The sequence below is a fragment of the Eurypyga helias genome, unplaced genomic scaffold, assembly GCF_000690775.1.
Source record: "Eurypyga helias isolate BGI_N326 unplaced genomic scaffold, ASM69077v1 scaffold10619, whole genome shotgun sequence".
NCBI classification, from domain to species: Eukaryota; Metazoa; Chordata; class Aves; order Eurypygiformes; family Eurypygidae; genus Eurypyga; species Eurypyga helias.
Window position 1 is genome coordinate 1 of NW_010273989.1, and position 19,086 is coordinate 19,086.

At 40.6% G+C, this 19,086-nt stretch overlaps 1 protein-coding gene across 2 annotated transcripts in view; it reads left to right on the plus strand.

Moving 5' to 3' along the window:
• Positions 1-6,691: 6,691 nt before the first annotated feature.
• The window catches only part of OSBPL9 (oxysterol binding protein-like 9), a 23,792-nt gene continuing 11,397 nt past the window's right edge, over positions 6,692-19,086 (plus strand). Inside the window, exons 1-5 of one of the 2 annotated variants that reach the window (XM_010159675.1) lie at positions 6,692-6,781; positions 8,795-8,842; positions 12,097-12,126; positions 12,937-12,987; positions 17,947-17,985. In XM_010159675.1, coding sequence (XP_010157977.1) covers positions 12,940-12,987; positions 17,947-17,985 — 87 coding nt within the window. In that variant the 5' untranslated portion in view covers positions 6,692-6,781; positions 8,795-8,842; positions 12,097-12,126; positions 12,937-12,939. The remainder of the gene's footprint in view (positions 6,782-8,794; positions 8,843-12,096; positions 12,127-12,936; positions 12,988-17,946; positions 17,986-19,086) is intronic. The other variant, XM_010159676.1, reaches the window with a different exon arrangement.

Genomic DNA, 19,086 nt, shown 5'->3' on the forward strand with positions numbered 1-19,086 from the left:
GCCCCCCGGGCAGGTGGGCACGGGCTTCCTGCGTGGAGGGAGTCTCCGGGAGTGGCTCCGGTTCCCTACCGGGATGCCGCCGAGTTTGTGTGCGCCCTGCTTGCCCGCGGGGATGCTTTCATCCGGTTACAGGAGCCCGTTGTGTACAAACACGCCTTGGCTGCAATTAACATTTAAAACAAAACGCCGCTTCACGCACTTGATGTGCCTTTGGTTTCCTCTGGATTTGGACAATAAAGTCAAATGGGTTCTTCTGGAGGATTATTGGCTGTGCGGGTATGATGGGGGTTTGAGTGCCGTGGCCGAGAGAAATTTCTCTAAGGGTGGGTTCTTAGTTTCTGTGGCAAACAGAAACGTGGTTATCTGTCCCATAAACCCTTTATGCATTTGTTTTTGTCCAAAGTGATATATCTTTTCTGAGTCCTTTCTCATATTTTCACGCTGCTTTCGGTCTGCCTGTTCTCTTACTGGAGTGTTCAAGGTTGGAAAGTCAGACTTTGAATAAGTTTTCTTCGTAGTACTGAACACACGAGTGTTAGATGTGAGAAAGTACACTGACACCTAGGTAGTGTGGGTGTTGTGTGACCCAGTCAGAAAGGATAAGGAATTAATGAGAGGCGGAGAGGTGAGATAGTGCTTGGGTGTTCGCAGGTCTGATTAGTCTTGCTGGACTTACTTTTGCCTAAATGTCCTACTGTGTTGTCCTTCAGTCTTTATAATGGAAGTGTTTCTGGTGTGTTTAATTATTTTAAAATGTTTCTTCTTTCCCCCCAACCTTGCAAGAACGAGCTACAGTCAAGGAACTGAGTAAGAACTGAGTAATAAAAACATAGAATGAGTAAAGGGATTCTAGCAGTCTAGAGGGCTGACAATTAGTAATGTTGTATTCAAATGAAACAAGAATAGGGAGGAAACATTTCAGATATGCCTGTAAAACTAATTTCACTGAATTTTGAAGCTGAAGTCTGGTCTGCTTGCTGTGTTTTTGTATATTATTATATTAAAGGCATTACTAAAAATATGTATATGCTTCTAGTATTAGCTCTGTCTGCTGAAAAGTCCTTGAGTAGTAGTAGATGGTGCGATAGTATTGGAAGTACCGCTCCGAATACACCGGTGTTTTCCCCGCTACCCCTCCCAAGATGCTACTGTTGTGGCATTACCAGGTCAGTGGCTTTGCAGTGACAGCACTGTTAGTTGCTTCATACCTGCAAGAGATAAGGGGAAGGGTGTGGATGGGGTGAAGGCGTATTGTGGCTTGGGCTTCTTGTTTGTCTGGGCAGAGGGTGATAAGTTATCTCAAATTTTCTGTTGTTCCTCACCAGCATGATGTATCAGTCAGCAGTCCCATTCAGACAGGTAGTGCTTCTGTTTGTCTTGTTCAGCATAAATGCCCTGCTTTCCTCTTGTCTTCCAAGTGGTACCCTACTGCTACGTGTACTTCCAGGCTCTGGAATTCTCCTGTGTGAAAACCCCTTGAAGATAATTCATGTCTTTTAGGACCACAGTAACTTTCTTTGATCTGAAAAGTGCAAGACCACTGTTAAAATATGAATCTACCTAAAACCCACCAGTAACTGTGTTCTTCTTATGCCCTAAAGGAATTCGGTTAAAAAAAAAAAAAAAATTTTAAAACTCCAAAAAGCGGAATGTGTGCTGGTATTCTGGTAGTATTAGGATTCTGTCAGCAGGAGTCATGCTCACCCTGAGCTGGGGGGATGGATGAGCCTTGCTTTCTTATTTACCCCTCTCCCCCTCCTCCTTCCTGCTGTTAGCTGAAGCTTTCACACTCATTCTTGCCTTAAATCCCATGTCTTGAAATGTACTTTTCCCCTCTGCTGTTCTAATGCTGCTAGAGCACCTCCTGAGTGTCTTGAAGTGTTGACTAAAGAGGCTGTTGAGAATTGCATGAAAGACCACTAACTACCAGCTTGATTTAAAAAATAATTAAAGATACAAAGCTGAAACTTGCATATTCTACAGATAAGATGTCTTTCATGCTTTCTGAGTAGATAGGCAGTGATAATCCGCCTTAGAGAGTCTTTAAACGCTTACATCCTACAAAGGATTTCCTACCCAAACTTATGAAAACCCTTTGGATAATGCCCCAAACTATTTCAGCCTCTTAAGTGAACTCACTTTAGAGACAAAGGAACTGAAATTACTGTTAGCACAAAGGTGGGCTGTTTCTTACCATAAAAGTGAAAGTAATCTAAAAAAATAAATTGCTCTGTAGCTTGATATTTCCATAATTTAAACAAGAGGTTTAGTTGATAAATAGCAAATTCTAGTATAAAATAGCTATATTCTAAGAAGGGGATCTGGGAAGGTTGCTGTGAAGAGTGATACAATGGCTTAAAGAGTGAGTTACACCACAGCTTCACCAATGCTTAAGAGTTGGCACTGCTTCTGGAAGCGGTCCTGTCTCGCTTCCCCTGGCGAAAGGGAAGAGGCCGTGCGGCAAGAATAGCTGAATTTGGACCTGGGTTCAGAACGGGTCCAAATTAAAACTACCTTTCCTGGTGCCCTCCCTTTCCGAGTTTAGTTTTGACCGGATTAGTTTCCACATTGAGTTGGTGATGTGGCAAGGTAAGTGTTTATGCTGACTCAAAAGAGAGAGCAGAGCAAGGGTGAGAATAAACAACAGGGGAAGCCACTTGTTTCTGGCTCACTTAGACTGCTGTGGAGTGTTTGTGAAACTCCCTAGTAGCGGCTCACTTGGAATCATGTTAACAGGGGCTTTTGGTGACGTTCCTAAAGCAGCAAACAAGAACAAAAGGTAGAGTAAAACTTTCGTATATGTTTCTCATAAGCATATTCTGTTGTTGCTCACTGGTTTTCCAACGCTGCTTCTAGTGCTAGTCAAGAATGCTGGCTTCTTGAACTAAGAACACGTTCTTTAGGAATATATCCAACGTAGATGTGTTTCAAGGGCAGGGAGTTAACAGGCATGCTGCCCTTTCTCAGAGTTGGCTAACAAACTGTGGTAGTGAATAAGCACCTTAGCACGTGTGCACTATCTACATCCACAGTAGATTATGTAGGTAAATGAAGGGGACTGTAGGATGTGCTTAGTATTTGTGAGGTTTCAGAATTGTAACCTATGCTTTAAACACAGGACTTTACATCAGTATGTAAATACTTCGGGTTTTTGAACACTTTGTTTTGCTGGAAGACCTGATAATATCTATAGCTACCTAGTCTTTGCTAAGCGTTCTGTGTTTGGCAAAGCAGAAATACTTCTTTTTTTTAATTTAGAAGTGTTTGGAAGGGTCGTATGCCTTCCGAACCCATACATTCTGAGCTTTAAATATTGCTTAAAATTTAACAGAGGAAAAAAATACGGTTGTCTTTGGCACAGAGAAAAAGATGAGAAGGTGCTGTTCTTGAGTGGTTCACTAAGTTGATTTGTTGTTTTTCTTCTGTTTTCCATGACGATGCCATCTTTTCATCCCATCCTCGTCTGAGAGAACTAGTTTAAATCAGGCTGGAATTACTTCTCAGCGTGGACAAGTTTTGAATACAAATGCATTACTGATATGGCATAACTCCTCATTTGGAGGACAAGGAAACAACATATAAGCTCCCTTAGTGCTGGGAGTTCTGTAATGGAAATAAGGCTCATAATATGTATTTTTAATTGTTTTATATTTTGTTGTTGCTCTCCCATTCATCCCCTCCAAAAAAAAGGTTGTGTATGAAGGGAGGAATTTTGCAGGACTCCTTAAATGATAGTTCTTTACTCAATCCCAGACGTTACATCAGGCTGGCTAGGGTCAAATCCAGTTGAGTTTTGAACTGTGCCCTCCGAGGGGCAACATCTTGTGTCAGTTTATGATTAGCTGAGCAGCAGATAATACAAGTTTCTCTAAAAAAAAATTTGATTGCTGGTTCAGATGTGCAGTTTCCTAACTTACTCCACCCACCTGTTTGTTTTGAGGCCTCATTTCAAACATGGCAGGGGAGGGAAGAAAGGGGAAGGAAGGAAGAGACGTCTTTTTTCCTCTTCTGTGTCATTGGGTGACCAGACAATGAAGAAATAAGGATTTGTTACGCAAACCTGCACTTCGTATGTCTGCTTTTTCTAAACTACTGTTGGGTTTGAAATATTGATTAATGTTGTTTGCTATTTATATACTATTTCTTTCTGTGCTATGGCTAATCTCATTATTTTTATCTTTCCAATTGTCTTTAGGTTTTCAATTTTAAAAGTAGGTGAGAATTTTAAAACGATTAACCTAATCTCACCTAATGGAGACTAGTAAATTTGCTCAGTAGGTTATCAAATTTCGTGTAAACTCTCTTTATACAAACCAAGAGCAGACTAGTGAAGTGCTACAGCTTTAAGTACCTGTGCTGCTTTTCAGAATAATTTTTGCATTTAACGTCTGTGCTATGCCAGCCTGACACTGTACTCGGATTTACAGCTTTCTCTTTATGTTGATTGAAGTTTTAACTTCCTAATAGAACTTTTTAGGTCACAGTCTTCACTCTGTGCTTGATGTGGATGTCTGCTCACTTGTAACACTGAATGTTTTAATCAGCTTTTCCCTTAGTGCTAAGAGGCTGAAATTTAAGAATGGAATTTTATCTTTAAGCCACCACTAAAAATACCAGATTGTTACATATTAGTAGTCATAGACTGAGGACTGGAACGAAAATCAGCATTTTGGTGCAGCATGCAGATAACTTGCATCATAAACTGTATTTCTGCATATAGTATCATCAGCAGAAATTTTCTGTATAGTTCGTGCAATTTTGATACATGAAACCTGACCTCCAGAATTAACTGAGGGTGCTAGCCTGTGTGTTGGCTGCTGGCTGTACAGACCATTCTGTTTTCAGCAAGGAAATGGAATACTAATTTAATTTAGTTTCAGATGTAGTTTTGGTGTAACTTAAACTTGACTAGTTTGAGGGAGTGTCAGAATTTCTTGGTTGAGAGGACTCTCCCTTCTGCTCATTAGTTTCTTTTTGATGACTTGTCACACCAGGTATTTTTGGTCTCTTCTTAATTTCTTGGCATAGTCAAAAAACATCTACTTTCCTTCCTCTCCTTCCTCCTTTTAGAACACTATTCCTGAATTTGTCCAGTGTAGACTGTCTACTACAGGGTGAAGCATTTTTTTTTTTTTTCGTATGCTGGTTTACAAACTAATCTGTATGGATGGATTTAGTCATGTAGAATTTCTGTCAAGATCTGGCATGGTTTAAGATTTGGCAAACGAATAACAAGGTCTTCTACCGTCAGTAGCTGGCTTTGTGCTTTAGGGTATGCACCGTACTGTGCACACAGCTTGACAGGCCTGAGTCAGAGCAAGTCATTCCTCTGTTGCATTCAAGGAAGCGTTCATGCCTCAAGAGCAATTGATAAAGCTGTTAATGTGATCGATTGTTATCATACCAAAATAAAAGAAACTGTGTTGACAAAGCAAATGGTGTTGAAGAAGAGGTTACAATAATATGTGATTTTACAAATATGGATTGCCAATCTTCCCCCATCCAAAATATTTTCCCTACTGGCTCATCTTCACACATTCAGGCTCTGGACGTTCTCAACAGTCAAAACAGCTCGAGTTGATGGGTTTGTAAGTGGCATATTTTAGATTGCTTTGAATACTGATGAAATTATTTAGGCTAGTAGGAAAGTCTTGTCACTGCCGTGTTGTTCTCAGGATTATGTTTATGTTATAACTGATGTTTGCTTCTTTATGGTTTTTGTCCTCCTACATATTTAATTTGCATTGTACAATTTTTTTTTCCTTTAAAACTGGGAGTGATTCAATATTTGTTTTTCAGTCCCATTTGCATTAAAGGTGTTATATAAATAAACCTTAAACATGTTTACATAGCATATGTGCATGAAGTCAGACAAAATCAGTATCAAGAATCCTCTGTTTTCTTTCCTGTAATGAAAGATGTGGTAACCCAGTGGGAGTTTGCTCAGGTCTTTACCTTTAAACTGATAAAACTGCATCTAGGGATTATGTTATATGCAGAAGTGTGCTTTGAATCTTGCTTTATTATGGGAAACACATTTCCAAGGAACAAAAATAGAAGTAATCATTCTCATGGCACTGATACTTTGTTCTTGTTGGTATATGTGGAACAAATTGTAAGAAATCAAATACAATGACAAAGATGCAAATCACTATGGCTGTAAAGGAGCTAGGGCAATGAGGAATAATAATTTTGTATTTTTCAGCTCAAAAATGGGTTCACATTTGAGAAGAGACTTGGCACACGTTAGTTCAGTTCTTAGCTAAGAAGCTGTGAGTTGAGCAGCATTGTGTGATGTGTGGAACAGTTTTGTCTTCTTTAACTGCAATGTAAGAGTGTGGAATCACAAGACAGTCTTCAGGAAAACTTCAATTCTCCTTTATATTTTCCAAAGAAACTTTAATTAGTGTAATGTGAGAGGATTTGTTCAATCATAAGTAATTGAATACTCTGGTGTGTGATGATTACACCCCCACTGAAAATGTGCAGCAATTTACTGCTACTGATTTAGCTGCAACTAGAAGGCAAATGTGTTCAGCTGTGCCTGTGTTTGCACATGGCAGGATGAGAGGGAAGGCAGCGTTTTATCAGTCAGTTGGCAGGCAAAACTGTCTTTTGTTACCTTTTTTTTTTTCCTCTGCTGAAAATCTAGTTACAGATTTGGTCTTTATTTATTTATATCTAGGGTGTGGATTCAGGATTTGTTCCCAGCGTTCATGATTTCGACAAGAAACTTACGGAGGCTGACGCTTACTTACAGATCTTGATAGACCAACTGAAGGTATGGTAACTAGCTGGGGTGTTTACTGTGCTGGGACTCGGCTTGTCAGCGTGGTTTTCAAGGTCTGGTTGAAAGGAAGCTCAACAGAGGGAGAGGGTCATGTTTGTGCTTGACACATGTTCTGGTCAGTGTGGGGGCAGAGAGGGCTTATCTAGCTGAGCTGTGAGAACAGGAGGAAGCATACCTTCTGTATAAGGTCTGATGATGATAGGATTTTGTTTTCTCTTTTCCCCTAGCTTAGGATGTTGCATAAGTTCTCAGTACTTCTGAAATAAAGAGATTTTTACTAGAACTGTAAAAAGTTACAAGCTAAGTGCTGAAATCAGCTGAAAATGTCTTTCTCTTAGAATGGATCATGGGATTGGTAAAATAGGGTTAGAAAATCAGAGTAACTCAGGTTTTTGTAGAATGGTTTACAATGGCTGAAACATTCTTTTCTATATATAGCTTCATGGAAATGGCAGAGACTACTTAAGTTTAATTTTAAAGCATAATTAAATCACTGTATTGCTCATAGCATTTTAGAATTTATCTCGGGAAAATTTTGTCAGGTAATATGTAGCTACAGTTGCAGATTGAGTAGCGGTAGATAATCTGTTCTTTGTCCCTGAATGAAAACATTCTGTAGAAATTTTATACAAACACAGTTCTCTTACATTTTGTACATGTGTTCTGAAAGTAGGTGGGAAGGTGAGGACTGATGAGGTACTATCTCGCTGCTCACCTTAGTGAGATAAACAGTTTTTGCTGCTGGTGAGGACACTTTTTCCCCTGACTCAGCAGGTCAAAATTGCTGTTAAGATTGCTTCAGTTCTGCTGGTTTAGATTTTTTGTTTTCCCTGATATAACGGGGAAACATTGCGTGTGGGATATTCAGCAAAAATTCAGTTGCGGGGGGGGTGGACGGGGGGAAGAGCATACCAACGAAAATGGAGGTAGGCACAAGAGATGCAAACAAAATTCAAAGCTAAACTGCAAGGACTTGGTCGGGAGTTAGCTTTGTCTCCCGCTCTGGAACCATCTAGCATGCTTCACTGGAGGGAAGGTATTTAAATCTTTACACCTTCTAGTTGTTATTTCAAGCCAACTGGGGGGAGGGGGTGTAGGAATGAATTAATAACAGAAGAAGAGTGAATTTGAGGATGGACGGAGACTAAGACCACAGTCTTCTTATAGAGCCAGAAATCGGCCCTCAAGGGAAAGGGAACACATGAGTAGGTTTTAGGTGGGTGGTTGAATGAAGAGCTGTAGCTCACCTACTAAAAATTACAGCTTTGTTTCTGAGCTGAGGTGGATGTGATGAACTTTTGAGAGTTACCCTTCATCTTTTTTCTTCCTTGAACAACTTGTACTTCATGGTTATTTGCGTGTGTACCTTAGAATGCTCTTGGAGACAACTTCTAGCTGTTTAATCTCAGCCTGTATTAAATACACATACAAGCTTTTCAGTAAGAATTTGTTTCAATTTGTGTAGCTGCACTTCAGATTTTACTTTTAAGAAAATAAATAGAGGTTAATGCTGGGAAATCACTATGTATCTTCCCCAAAGAAGTGCTTACAAATCTTACATGATTTCAGTCGTGTACCTGAATAACAAGATACCTGAAAGGGTTGATAAGGGCTGAGGCTGTTGTTGTAAGTGCTCTATATGCCCCGAAGATCTTCGCTGAAATAAAAGAAAGGCAGTGTTCTGTTGACTGTCACTTTTTTTTACTTAACCTTACCTTTTTGTTCAAACCATGGTAGAATTGTGCCAGGCTAAGCTATAGAACTAGCCAGGATCTGAGATTTGGTCTCTTGCAGAACGGGATAATGTGATAAATTATTTAGCAATTTGTTATATCAGAAATGCTATAAAGAAATTAGGCAAAAACTGCTTTGGGTTATAATACTAGGATTGTATAACTTAAGTACTTATTAAATGCTTTTGGTCTTGAAATTTCAGTGTTTCTGGCTGGTTTTGTATGGGAAAATAACACTTGCAGTATTTTCACAAGTATCTCTTTCTTTTAGCTCTTTGATGAAAAGCTCCAGAACTGCAGAGATGATGAACAGAGAAAAGCAAGTACATTTTGCTTAAATATTGCTTGTTTTGCTTAATCAGATGGTTTTCTGCTTCAATTTGCTATACTCTATAGAAATTTAAACATTCTTGGTCTATTTTTGTATTCCTCAAGTTGTCAAAATCACTTAAAGCAATTTGAATAACTGATAACATTACTTTTGTTGTGAATGGGTGTTAAACAGAATTTTTAGTAATACTTGATGTCATAACATTAAAAAAAGTTTCAGGCTGTAGGAAAGGATGATTCCTCTGTCAAAAGCATTTTTAACTGAAATTTGCTATTTTTTTCATCTTTAACAAGGATGAGTGTTTAATGTTTATGGGAGTAGCAAAGCTATTCTGAAGGGAAAAAGTAAATACTGAGGCTCGTGTATTTCACTTAATCAGTCTGCATCCTGTGTTGGTCTGGGGTTAGCGTGCCACACGTTGGAAGTCTGGGAGTACCATAATTCATTCGGCTTGGGTGATGGTGCCAAAAATGTAACTTGCTGTGTGGGGAGCACTACATTCCTAGTGAGGTTGTAATTCGCTGAAGTGTTGTTGTTGTGGTGTGTGTTTTTTTTTTTTTTTTTAATCCCCTCCTATTCCATATCAGAGTCAAGTTTGTAGATCAGAGTTCAGTCACTAGGTTCAAGAGGGGCTAGCCACATGCCTTTTGGGGGTGTGGGTTTGGCCCTAAGAGGCATGCTGGTTTTGTATGTTCTTTTGTGTGGTGTGGAGGAGAGATTCAACATTTCCTTACCAAGGGTTTATTACTTCAGAGTTGCTTTTATTTTCAGAAAGTTCAGTAATTTCAATATCCTAAAGTAGTGTTGTTTCATCCTAGTTACCTCCCTCTCCCCAGTTTCACTTGGAAAAACAAGCGGATGTTCTCTTGGTGCTTGGTTTCAGTTTGGAAAACAGTTTGATGCTCCGTGTGATTAGTTTACTTCTTTATAATGGTTGTGACCTTTCACATGTTAGCTATCCTGTTTGCTGCATTATGTGGTGTCTTAGGGACTTCAAATGATGGTCTTTCTGGAGTTCTTTAGTATGTACAGGCTTTTAAAACAACTCTGAAGCACAACGTTCTCTGTGTAAGCACGTTTAACCTGTACACAACTGATGGGAAGAGTGAGATGTAAAGAGTCTGTGTTTCTCCTTTGGTGCATCTTGCTGGATGAGTTCTCCTTCAGTTCTGACCTCCCTCCAGATGCTACTTTGCAGATCATACAGTGCTTTCTTTTTGCCTGTGGCAGTGCTTCTAATCCCTGGAGACTTTGTGCATGCTGAGCTCAGTTCTGTATCTCTGCAAGGTGTCTGTGGAACCCACAGCTTGGCTTGACAGAGATGGCAGGAGGTGTGTGTAGAAGAGGTCAGCTTCCCCGGCCTTTAAATCTCGATGAGTGTTGCTATGACTATACATGCCATTTATTCTCTGTTAAAAATGAACAAGACTTGGCAAAGCACTTTTTTGATCACGTCCCCTCTTACCCTAAAGAGCTAAGAGGTGTTTTGATACTGTATTTAGCAGTTTTCCAATTTGTTTATGAAAGTGTGGTTCAGCTCTGTCAGGCCATGAGCTGAGTGTAACCTGCAGGGTACTTCCATCCAACCCGTAGTTCTTTCCTCTGCGGAAACAAGATTTGGTTATTTGAGTGTTACATGCATCCCAGCCAGTGCAGTGATGTTTTCTGTAACAGTTCATGGCCAGGCATTTAAAACCTTTGACAAATTACCCTTTAGACTGCGCCTATGTGTAAAAACCAACGTCTTAATTAGTCTGTTTCTTGGGAAATTACAAATTGGGGGGGAGGGGGGAGATGGGAAATGAGTGACTGAATTACATCATATGGCCTGACAATCACTTTTCAGATTCTCAGCAAAGATACTGGTGAAGGGAATGAGGTATCTGTTTCTGTGGTGTGTAAATACTCGAGGACATGTTGGGGAATAAAATAATCACACCTGCTGATGGCTGCCTGTAGTTGGCCATGAAGCTTTGAGACTGAATGGTTTATTTCAGCTGCGTCATCTTTCATCTGACAAGATCTGTGTGTTTGGGTACATTGCCTATCATGTTTTGGTGCTAAAAGGCTCAAAACTTCATGGCTGTCACTACATTTCAAATGTTTTTTTCAATATGTGTTGGTAAAGTTTGGACTGGAAGTATAGCAGAGACATGAAAACCAAACAAAACAAAGGAACTTTCAGCTGTTGGCATATTTCTCTGCTAGTGGAAATGAAGGTAACATCGTCATACGACATCCCTGATAGGCTGTTTCCTAGATCAGCACAGTCCAGTCTTTCCGGAGGAAAGGCTGAGGTTGGATGCTGTTTGGTCACCACTTGCCAGTGAATCATGAAGAAAATGGATGGCACCCTTACGAATTGTATATAGAACAGAGTATAACCGAAGAAAAATTTTTTTTTTTTTTTTTTAGTCCATGAGCTGAGACTATTCATTCCTGTAGATTTATAGATTCACGTTAAAAGAAACAGACTGTGACTCAAGTCACGAGACACTCGTGTTAATCAAAACAAAGGGGTCCTGTAATGGAATCAATAGAAGGTCAGTGCTGAGTCCAATTTAATAATTTTCCCTTCTGCAGACAGACCCAAGAACATCAACAGGATGCATATGCTTCTTAGGTCGTGCTTGTGTGTCAAGTGGCATGCAGATGCATTTTGCATGCCTCAAGTGCAATTCCACACAGGAAATCTTTATGAACCAGTGTTTCTAGATAAAATTAAGTAGGCAGGTTTCCAGGTGCACTTTTACTGGAGGCTTAGAAAGAGCAAGAACATGTGTGGACTGTTTTTTTCCATGATTTTTTTAAAACTGTGCCTAACTGCATATGTTTGTTACGCTTGAATGGTGGCAATTTCAAGTAATATTGGCCACTGGAACATGCTGCCGCTCAGTACGCTGTGTAAGGATCCAGAACTCAGGCCTAATCTTCATACCACATTTCATTGTTGCTGATGTTATGCAAAACTGAGGTGTAGATTTTGATGGGTGAAGATGTGTAATGTCACTGCCCAGAAATTCATAACCAATGTATCTTTAAGCTTTAATTATCAGTTTGCCTTCTGTCTCGTCAACTGCAAAATGAAAATTGTGTCTATACAGAAGTGGTCTTTAACATCTTGGATGCTTTTCTTCCTCCTCCAATTTAAGATTAAAATGTAGTGTTTGTACACTGTGTAGGACAAACTAGATGCTGCAAATTCTGCCTTTAACCTCACTATTTTGGTTTTTCTTTTACAGAAAATTGAAAGTCTCAAAGAAACAACCAGTGTAAGTCTCTTTAGTTTTTATAACTGCTATAAATTCACCTTCTTTTCTTGGGGAAGTTTTTTCTGTAGAAAACTGAGAATCCATATTCAGTCCAGCAGTGTGGCACGGCCCAGTTCTGTTGCTGTGTTCAGATATATGTCTAACACCGTAGAATCGTGACATCTTAGAACAGTTGAGATTGGAAGGAACCGGAAAGTCTGAAGTCCCAACCCTGTGCACAGAGCACGGTCAGCTAGAGCAAGTTGCCCAGGACCAAATCTAGCTGAGTTTTGAGTAACTCCAAGGATGGAGGCTCTACAGCCCCTCTGGGCAACCTGTTGCAGTGTTGGATCATCCTTAGAGTAAAGAAGTGTTTTCTTATGTTTAAGGTGAATTCCCTGTATTTTGATTTGTGGCCGTTGCCTGTTGTCCTGTCACTGGGCACCACGGAGACAGGTCTAGCTCCATCTTCTTTACACCCTGCCATTCCAGTCAGATGTTGGCACCCATTGATGAGGTCTCCCCAAGCCTTTTCTTCTCCAGATTAAACAGCCCCAGCTCTCCCAGCCTCCCTTCACATCACAGTTCACCTTCTTGTAGCGCTCTGAAAGTTTGAAGCTGACCTCTTTCACCCTGACAAACTGCATTGCATCTGGCTTCTGCAAACTTCAGTTTTCTATTGCTGTGCTCTGTGTGATTGGTTTACTTCTTCGTAATGGTTGTGTAGGGCATACGTTCCTAACTTTTTGTTAGGAAACTAACAAAAAATACCTGTAAATACAAAGTACAGTAGTAATAACAGGGTTTTTTCCTATTATTTTTGTTTCCTAGAGCATGGTAGAATCAATAAAACACTGCATTGTGTTGCTACAGATTGCTAAAGTAAGTACACTAAACTATTCTGAATTTAATTATTAGCATTAATTAGTGTGGTAAAAACCTGAAATCCAAAAGTGCCTTCTGTGTGATCCAGGGTATGTGTGGCTATATTAAAAAATTGGTATAAGTTGATTTGTGCTACTGTTTTAATGAAGTTTCTGAAATACTGAGTTCCATAGCAGACAGGGACTGTCTGTTAATGTTCATGGTAACAGTCGTGTTTTGCAGGGTTTGCAGTTAGACTAAATAAGAACTTAAACATAAGGGTGACAGAATAGAAACTTAACAAAGCTCTTCTTTCTGCTTCATTTTAACAAATAGAAAGGGAAAATTGCGATGTTAACCTAAACTGGTTTGACAAGGTTTTTCATGGGTCTGAAGTTCATGATGATGGTGGAACTGGTTGAAGTCAGAATTGTATTTGAGAGTGCAATATGGGTAATGCACTGACGCTTTCCACTTAAATGTTTTACTTTTAAAACGTAGTGTGATTTAGATTTACTTTTTTATTTGGTCTTTATAAGAACTTTAAGTTCTGCTCTTACAGGCCTTCACATACTGATTTTAGTATATGTTAGTTATGAGCTGCTGATTTATGTCTTGTGACGAAGTGAAGGTTTTGTAAAGAAATTAATTTATGGTATTTTCAGAATTTAAGGCTGAATTTAATCAGAACACATTCTGATTTATCCAGAAATAGGTGTTGGCTCTTCAATTTCTTTTTTTCTGTAGCCTAGATGAACTGTGGTGTTGCAGCATTCAAATACACTACAAGGGTTTGCCTTCATTCTAAATGCCAGATACATTGTACAGAATCTTCAGGCCAGTGAAAATTGAACTGCTTAGAGCTTTCTAGAACAGTCTTTATTTAACACACAGTGATACCATTTGAGTCTGTCACTGTCGTGACAGCACGAAAAGCCTTGTCAGTACCTAATAATTTGCTGTTATTTAGTGCCGGGTCTATTTAGAATTGGTTTAGTAGAGTGAAACTTGTAGACTGTATGTCATTCTTTGGGGGTATGGTGAAGTCAGTTGTAGATAGGTTAGATGGTAGTACGCTGGTTTTCTTACGCAGCTGTAGGTGGTGTGCTCTATTAAGGTGGCTGTTGGAGAAACTGTGTGCAGCAAATGACTTGCTCATTTTTTTGTTAATTACTATATAAATGTATTTAGTAGTTATTTTCAGAGTGGTTTAATTCCTCTGAAATTTTACTATTCTTTTAAAAAGCTCTGCTATGTAATTAACAAATCTGAAAGAGCAGAATTACAATCTGCTTTTCAGTTTCTTGGTCAAAGCCAGTAATAGGTGGCTGAGATAACTTTCTTGTTTCTATTAAATAGCAAATTCCATTTCTGCTCTGGGGAAGTTTACTGGGGGATAGACAGATTGGATTGCTTATCTTGCACTGACGCTAAGCACACTGTGAAGTTGGGTAGGTGGTTTACTGGTAATGGACAAAACTGAACTTGTAGTGGCAGATGTAGTCGTTTTGGATCAGGTTCAGTGCTTTACTGCTCCAACTACCATGTAAGCATAAGGGTAGGTGCTATTTGGGTCCCTCAGAGGTGCTAAGACTTGCTTTCTGTTACGCTGATTCAGACCTTGAAGTCATCTTTTCAGTACCAGTAAATATTAACCCGTGTAAATATGTGCTCAATCCTTGAGGAGTGAGGGGTTTTTGTTTGTTTTTTGCTAAACCATATCCAAAGCTCTTGTAGAATTAGTGAAGGTAAGGTAGTTTAAATGAATGGCTTAGGCACAGCTAATTGGAAGGTGTTGATCTACATATAGTGAAAAAATGCCCTCTATAAATCCTCCTGCTATTTTAATAACACTTATTCTGCTTCATCCCTTCATCACCTTCATCTCTCTCTCAGGCAACTATACTTGTTGACTACATGGCAGTTCTGTCCCCTCCTTCCCCCTGCCTTTTCTGTAAACTGTGTTAGTATCCTAATACCTTACTGCTTTAGGAAATTAAGAATACTGGGTTTGTTTTTACAGATGTGTAAGTTGCATGTGTATGAAGCATCACGTGTAAAAAATGTATTGTGTCTGACTGCTTTCTGTTCTCCAGTATAGAACCTTGTAAGATTCTGCTAGTTTTTTTCCCAAAGCTGTAAGGCAAGTATGGCTGCTGACTTTAACTGCTGAAAATAAATCCTATTAACACCACCCTTGCACCCCACTTTCACTTCTACAGCGAAGTGATTTCCTTCCCATTAGGAGGCAGACTTCAATTACCTTCTGGTTGGTTGCATACCTTGGAAATTGTTATCGCTTCTCTCTATAGTCAGAACATTTCTCTGTTTCAAACACAGCTATTTAATATTCAGATGATTTTGGTATGTTGTGGCAAACTCGTTTGGTGGTTTGGGTTTTTTGTTTGAATTGTGTGTTAAGCTGGAATTGTGTGTTTCACGGGCTCTTAAAACAACCTCAAATTTTCATTAAACTTCCTGGTATATCAAGTGTGCAATCATGCCACTTGTACTTGAGGTGACCCAAAGCATTTTCAAAACAATGAAGTAAAGGCCAGCTAATAGGTCTGTGTTGTAGTACGTACGTTGCTTGTTAAAAAGCAGCAAAAAGAAGCTAAGTGGGATGGACAGGTGGATCGTTTGACTGGTCCCCTTCCGTGTAAGGCAGTTGAAGATGTCCAGCTTTGCTGATGTGTGTGGTGCACAATACATGTAATGATTTGTCAGTGATTTGGCGAACAACAGTCTTAGAAATACATGTTTTATGAAGTAGCTTTTACAATTTAGTTTTGCATCCTTGCCTCCCCTTTTTCCCCTCCGTCTCTTCTAGTCAGGCTTGCGTGCCTGGTTTTGTGGCATTCTGCCTTCCTCGCCTCGTCAATGTGCCACGTGGCTGATTGTGCATTTCTGAGAGGGAACAGCAAGTTTCAGTACAAGCACCTTTGTGTGCTATTTCGTAGGTCTTAGAGATGATAGCTGTGGTGGGATGCCCCTGGCTGGAGGGCAGGTGCTCACCAAAGCCGTTCTGTCGCTCCCCTCCTCAGCTGGGTAGGGCAGGGAGAATGGAATGAAAGGCTTGTGGGTTCAGGACAGGGAAGAATCACTCAACATCGGGTTATTGTCATGGGCAATAATGAGTTTCCAAACTCAACTTAGAAATCGGTTTATTACCAATCAAATCAGATTAGGGGAATGAGAACCAAAACCGAATCTTAAAACACCTTCCCTCCAGGCTCAAATTCATTCCCACTTTTCTCTACTTCCTCTCCACCAGCGGCGCAGGGGGATGTGGAATGGGGGTTGTGGTCAGCCCATCACACGTCGTCTCTGCTGCCCCTTCCTCCTCAGGGGAGGATCCTCACACTCTGCCCCTGCTCCAGTGTGGGGTCCCTCCCACGGGAGACAGTTCTCCACCAACTTCTCCAACATGAGTCCTTCCCATGGGCTGCAGTTCCTCACAAACTGCTCCAGCGTGGGTCCCCTCCACAGGGTGCCATCCTTCAGGCATCCCCCTGCTCCGGTGTGGGGTCCTCCATGACCCTCCATGGCTGCCGGGCACAGCCGGCCTCAGCGTGGGCTGCACCACGGGCTGCCAGGGAATGTTGGCTCCGGTGACTGGAGCACCTCATCCCCCTCCTCCACTGGCCTTGGTGTCTGCAGAGTTGTTGCTCTCATCCCTCTGATGCAAACTCTCTTCTCTTCAGTTTTCCCCCCTCCTCAAACACGCTATCCCAGAGGTGCTCCCACCGTGCCTTTGGGGCTCGGCCTTGGCCGGCAGTGGGTCTGCCTTGGAGCCGGCTGGCATTGGCTCTGTTGACACAGGGGGCTTCCCGCAGCTTCTCAAGAAGCCACCCCTGTAGGCACCCCTCCCCAAAAGAAACCAACCTCCCCACACAAACCCAGTACAACAGCATAACATGGACATTTTGCATGTTGGAGAAGAATATAAATATATTTGGAGTCCAGTGTTACTCTTCCTTCTCTGTAAGTTTGCAGCGCAATGGAGGTCATTGCCCTTAGTGTCATTTTTGTCACAGAAAGCCTTGCTTAAGGAATGTCAACAAGCAGATGTGAAATTTGACCAGCCTCTTGCCAACTGTATAAGCTAAGGAAGACTGTATAGAGTAGCAAAACACCAGTATGTGTCAGCTTTCTTAGTACTGTTTACAGCGGGTTTTGTCTTGTTCCTCTTTAACCCCTGGAAGTCTGGGGAAATGCCCTGCAGAGAAGCCTTAAGGTTTACACTGAACAGTTAGGGGTTGATTTACTGGGTAGTAGGAACTTTGCAGCACAGATGAAGAGATTTGGCTTAGTGTTGAGTAGAACCTGCGCTGTTGCTGGCACAGTGTTGAAACTCTGCTAACTGTACATTGGCATTAGCCTGTCTGCTGGTAGTGTCACTTCCCCTGGTGACAGTTTTATTCCAAGCATTGCCTGCTCTTTTACATAAGCTTCTAGGCAAAAAAAACCAAAATCCTAGATTGTAAATAATCCAAAAACACTTTAAAGCCTGGTGGATACTAAAAAGCAAAGGTTAAAAACGTTTAACTTGTCGAGCACTTCTGCCTTTTCAAAAGCAACAAGTGCTGCGGATACTCAACCCCTACGCTAGTCGCAGTTCTTCAGAAACTGAGAACTTCATGTCTTCTGGTTTTCAGGGACTCAGTGGTGCCGCAGCCCATGTTTTGGGGGTTCTTAGCTATTTGGTAAGAACCTACATTACAAAACGTAACTGTATTCTGCAGTGCAGAAAAGAGATTTTAATAATTGTTCAGACCTGTACGGACAGATCTTCAGGGATGCGGTGACTCTGTAGAATTGTTTCTGCCAGGTGTAGTTGCTGTGTCACACGATGAGGAACAACTTATGGCTGAAGGTGTAAACATACCTGAGAGAAACTTGCCCTTCTCGCTTAACACAGAACTGATAAGTCATTCAAGATTGCTATGTTGATATCTTTAACATTTTTTCCTTAAGGACCAAAATAATGAGGAGAAGCACGCAGATGGACTTATAGTAAGTTTAAATCTAATCTTTATCTCCCTTTATTTCTGCAGAACATGTGAACAGAGACCTGAATTTCCACTCATTTAGCAACATACTTCTTCCTTTCTCTAATTTACTGCTTCAAGTGTCTTGTTAAAATTACTGTTGAGTGATTAGCTTCTGAGGTTGGCTAACACCCTTGCCTTTGGAAAATCCAGTGGTCAGTTGTATACCGCGTGTCTTAAATGGCAGTGTTATGACTGAGCACCTAGAGAAGAATCTGCCGTGTGAATGGATGAAGGGGAAGTTGTTGGGCTCAAAAGAGTTTTGTGTTCCATCCGAAGTATCTTTGTGTTTTAACTGGATCAAATCTCCATGTGCTTCATGTAGTTTATCTTTTCTGCAGCGCTGCTCGTTTGATTCAAAGTTGTATTATGTCTGTTCAAGCAATGTTTCTTCTTTAGTATAACTTCTGCATTTTTAATGTAACTTCTGTCATCTTTGGTTTCAGTCACATGTGACTTCCCTTTCTTCGTTCTCTTTTTGTCACTTGAGCACATTTCAGATACTTTTAATAGGAGATTGGTTTCAGCAAAACATAACTCTCAAAATCATGGTGTGTTTTCGTTACAGCTGACAATAATTCCCAAGCTTGAGTTGTCTTCCCATGACATGCAGCTATACCAGCATGATTTTCTGGTATAAACTTTGCATAAAGGTGCACTTTCAGATTTTGGTTTCACACTTACCGTAAATACGATGAATGATTATGCTGTGGATAGTCACGTAGTCCCGGTCTTCGTGTAAAGGAACAGCTTCTGTTACGTGCCCTGCAAAAGAGAGGTTGTGGAGCTAGGCCCTGTCACAGGCGGAGGTGGTACGCACATCGCATCTGCAGCTCGGAATTTTCCTATAGATACCACAGCATACTACAGCTTGGTTTTGATTCCAGTTATCTGTGGGATGACTTACACCAGGGAGGGGAAAAAAAGGTATTTCTGTAAGAATATATTAACTGTTGCATCAGTGATGGTGAAGACTGAAATTCGGGTGCTGTTGAGGTCAACGTTAGCTTGGGCTAAAAGTGAGGATTTCACTTCAGGCTTAGGCAGGAATGCGCTCAGTGTTTAA